The sequence below is a fragment of the Phaseolus vulgaris genome, chromosome 2 (assembly GCF_051622355.1).
Source record: "Phaseolus vulgaris cultivar YP4 chromosome 2, ASM5162235v1, whole genome shotgun sequence".
Classification (NCBI taxonomy): domain Eukaryota; kingdom Viridiplantae; phylum Streptophyta; class Magnoliopsida; order Fabales; family Fabaceae; genus Phaseolus; species Phaseolus vulgaris.
In genome coordinates this window covers 22,490,403-22,494,612 of record NC_143499.1, presented here as the reverse complement: position 1 = coordinate 22,494,612, position 4,210 = coordinate 22,490,403, and the positions used below count along the sequence as shown (strand labels likewise).

The window sequence follows — 4,210 nt, the reverse complement described above, 5'->3', positions numbered from 1 at the left end:
ATAATTTTTTTTTTTGCCCAGTTTCTCGTTTCAACGATTTCATGTATAGTCATTTAGCAATATTTTAAAAAATAATTTTAATTTTTAAGTAACTAATTTTTTCTTTAGAAAGAAAATCCGAATTAATGAGACAAAATAATAATCGTTGCCGCGTAGGGAAAAAAACAAAACGTCTTGTCGTGCAACGTATCCTCTACCCAATATCTGGTCCACTCTTCCACTAGCCAGAATCGTTAAGTTACGTACGTAAAAAAGTTAACTTCATTTTTTTTAAGATTTTAGATAAAATTAATATGTCGTTATATGAAATTTTTATTTTTAAAAGTTTTCCTGAAAAAACACAATTATACTTTTTATTAATTTTATACTCTCATATTTCTTTTAAATGTAATATTTTACTAAAATTTAAAAGAATAAGTGTTATACTAAATGGGTTAAAAAGTATCAAACTGCTAAAACTAATAATAGATTATAACTTTGATTTCTAGTCCAAGCATCGTTTTAAAATTGAAATGAATTAAATTTGAAGACATTTATTGTAATGTTAGATAAATAAATTAAAGATTGTTTAAATGGCTTATCAAACATATTTTGATACACCAAAAGAGTTATATAAGGTTGATTTAATGATAAGCAAAATAAAGAAAAATGATTAAATGTGTGAAAACCGAAGTGCTTAAAAGTATTCTTCAAAAGGAAAACAATGGGTACTTAAATGCATGCTACACCTCAAAAGAGAATGAGAAAATAGGTTGATGGGATAGAAAGATTAGAAAAAAGATTAATAGAGGTTTTAAAGTGAAATGGTGGGGTAAAAAAATTATTAGTGATAATTAAAACATAGAGATAGATATAGAGTAGTGTTAGATGGGGTAGGGCAAGAATGGATAGTTGAGTGCAGAAGTAAAGAAATTTGAAAACTAGTTAGGAATGAAATAGCATAAAAAGGGCAATGAAAAGAAGTTAATGGGAGTAGGGAATGCAAGAAGGAAAAGAAAGCACATTCTTCTTTGTTCTCATACATTCATTCCCCAAATTACTACACTACACTATTACTATCTAAGGTCTGAAAGGTAAACGTGGAAGCGCGGCCACCGCAAATCCAGAAATGCACTAAAATCCATTACGTCATTATCACTCAAAAGGGTAAACCGGAGATTCAGGGCCATGTGGGCGAAGTGGGTTAAACCATCGAGGACCCTACTCAAAATGGAGCCGTAGATGCTCGATATAGGCTTCCCTTCTTCTTTTGCTCACTGCCTGCAACTTCATTCAACTGCAATACCAGTGCAACATCAAACCATATCTAATCACGTACCACATTAATCACACACACCACTTCTCTTTTTTTATTTATAGTATGCTCCAAACTATTTCATTACTATTATTTTCCCATTTTCTCTAACCATAATCATACCTGTTTTTGCTGCCTTTTCAGCCTTGCATTCTCTTGCTTTAATTGCTCCACTTCTACCTCCAGTTCGTTCGTGTAAGCCTGAAGAGACAAAAAAAAAATGGAAACACGTTAAGGCGCGTAATACATCCAGTCAACAGTGACAAACATTTTTGTTTTGTTTGATTGAATCTTATAACACTGTTTTTGTTTTAAGCTCGGGCATCCTGGATTTGCGGAACTACTAGATTCAGTTAAACCTAGAATTGTGGTCGGAAAAAGTAAGGAGCGAAAAAAGGAAGGTTATTAATTTTCCTGTTTCCTGGCTCGCGATCGTGCAGCAGACTCGCGATTCTTGATCATGCGCTTGTTTCTTCTGTCACCGAGGTTGCAATCGGGTTCTGGAAATCTTTTGGTGCCTAAGGAGGAGGGGTTGGAGGGTGGAGGGTGGTGGTGGTGTGAGGGTTTGTGTGTGAGATGGTCGAAAAGGAGGTGGGGGTGAGAGCTCAAGCTGAGAGCAGTGAGGAGAGATGGGGCCGGGGAGGAGGGGGGGCCGTAGAGAGAAGAAGTAGTTTGTGAGGAAAGAGTGGCATTTGGTGGGTCTATGGTGAAGGGTCGAGCGAGAAAGTCTTGGAGGATTACTCCTCCCAAGTTGGAGTGGGTGCTACTGACTTGGTCATTTAAGGTAGCAAGGTTTATGTCTTTCCACACCTCTTCCATTGTTGGAAGGAGAAAGTGGATGAGTATGATGATGGTGATTTTTGGGAATTTTATGATGAGGTAGTTTGGTAAGATTGGGCAATGTTCTAAAGTTTGGTAGCTTATTAAAGATTAAGAAATGGTTGAGAAGGAGAAAGAGAAAGAGAAAGAGAAAGAGAAAGGGAAATGGAGAAAGAAGAGGGTTGAGTGAAGTTGTGGAGTGCCGTCACACTGTATTTGGTGCTTGTTTTATATTTTCCAGATCTCTGTACACTCTCTGTGAGTAGTCACGTCGGACACTCGACACGTGACATGGGCGCCAGCCAAAACCCTAACCAATTATAAACCATAATCCTCTAATAAGTCAAAAAATATTATCACTACAATTATTATAGACTCTTAAAAAATCGATGACAAAGTTAAATTTTGGTCATTATGAGATGCTCTTCAATAGAATATAAATTTATAGAATATAAATTTATAAGTAGTGTTGATTAAGTTTTAAAAAAAATATTATTATTTGATTATAATATAGGTTTAGAGAATACTAAAATATATAAAATTAAAAATAATTATTAAGAAGGAAACTTTAGACTTAATTCAACATCAAATATCAAATATGACTTATAAGATTATATACTATATACTTATAAGATGAACTTTTAACTTGTATTCACTTGTATCTTCATTCTAGATACTAACTTATTATTATTATTTTAATAATTTTTAGTGTGAGTTAAAAGTCTTTATTAAAGATAATATTTGATATTTATTTTTGTTTCCAACTTGAATAGATTTTATCTTTGCTATTGGCTTTTTTTTATAACCATAACTTATTGTAGGAAACTAAAATGAATTTTTCTTGTGTATTTTTATAATTACACATTCAATCAGATTATGATGTAATATTTTCCATTAGTATTTCTCACCTATTATTAATTACACTAAAAAAGATTGTCAACTTTCTCGCTTGTTAATTTAATGGGATGATAAAATAACTATTTTTATCATGTTTACTAAAATTTCAAGTTGTGCTTATTGATTTTAAGAAAGGGTCTTAAGTGTTTTTTTTGACATGCATCATGATGATCCAAATTTGCAAATATTTGGACTGTGGACCTTTTCTATTTGTTTTTGTCATATCCCCACTTTATATTGTTAGTGACCTTTATGAGTGATGATAAGTTAACACCATATAAAGTACTAAATATTCACTTTAAATATTAAAAAATTAATATTTTAATTATATTTAATTGATTTTTAATTAAAAATATTATTATATTATTATAAGAGAGTGTCAAGTGTAAGTTTTTTTACTTTTTTATGTCAACAAAACCTTTTCTGACCTTTAGTATCCTATGAAGGCAAAATAAAGTTGATTTCTTGAACAAACTTTCTAACTAAACCAACAGATTAATTTTAACACTCATTTTACATGCTATTGAGGTCGTATTTTACCATTTTCTCTAACCTTAAACCCTCCTGAAACATCAAAGAGTGGATTGCATAACAAAATATATGTGTCAAATTAAGATCGCTACCATCCTCTACAAGAAGAAGAAAGTGATATTGTGACAAATGGGATCACTTTAATGCTTGATCCTATGCACAATAGCAACTGTGGATATTTTCGATGCATGACTATGTTAGCTGTTTACCAATTGAAGAAACTCAATCTGGAGCATCAAAGCTTTTCATGTGCCGACCAAACAAAAAGCTTTTCATGTGGAAAAGGACAATAATTAATAATTTTGTATTTGCCTTTCCTCCACTACTTCTCCATCTCCAGGTTTCTAAATAAAATCGACATTGAGGATGTGGATACCATGTTTTTTCCCCCCGAGGAATATTCAGAAGTTCAAGCTATTGATCATTAGTTACGAGAAGGAAAAATAAGGGCTGTTTATTCATGAAAAGTATATGCACACTGAAGAACCATTTTCCATTATTATATGAAGACAAAATTCTTACTCCAAACACTAGATACATGGATGCATAACAGATAAGAGTTACCATGATACGGGAACCGTACCATATTGTCTATTGTTGTGCATTAAATAAGTGACTGTAGCAATGTCACATGTCAAAGCCTTCTGTTCTTAGTTAACACAAAGCACG

At 32.4% G+C, this 4,210-nt stretch overlaps 1 protein-coding gene across 1 annotated transcript; it reads right to left on the bottom strand.

Annotated features, from left to right (window-relative positions):
* Positions 1-980: 980 nt before the first annotated feature.
* LOC137810936 (bZIP transcription factor 27) lies at positions 981-2,323 on the bottom strand. The gene is made up of 3 exons (XM_068612439.2): positions 1,712-2,323; positions 1,418-1,498; positions 981-1,276 (listed from the first exon to the last, which is right to left on the bottom strand). Exons 1-3 carry the CDS (start codon positions 2,111-2,113, stop codon positions 1,205-1,207), a joined length of 555 nt encoding a protein of 184 aa, XP_068468540.1. The 5' UTR covers positions 2,114-2,323; the 3' UTR covers positions 981-1,204.
* Positions 2,324-4,210: the final 1,887 nt, after the last annotated feature.

Coding starts and splice junctions, on each gene's coding strand:
- LOC137810936 (XM_068612439.2), bottom strand. CDS start 2,113: ATGGAAGAGGTGTGGAAAGACATAAACCTTGCTACCTTAAATGACCAA. Junction 1,499..1,711: donor CACGATCGCGAGCCAGGAAA/CAGGAAAATTAA, acceptor TTTTTGTCTCTT/CAGGCTTACACGAACGAACT. Junction 1,277..1,417: donor TGAAAAGGCAGCAAAAACAG/GTATGATTATGG, acceptor CTGGTATTGCAG/TTGAATGAAGTTGCAGGCAG.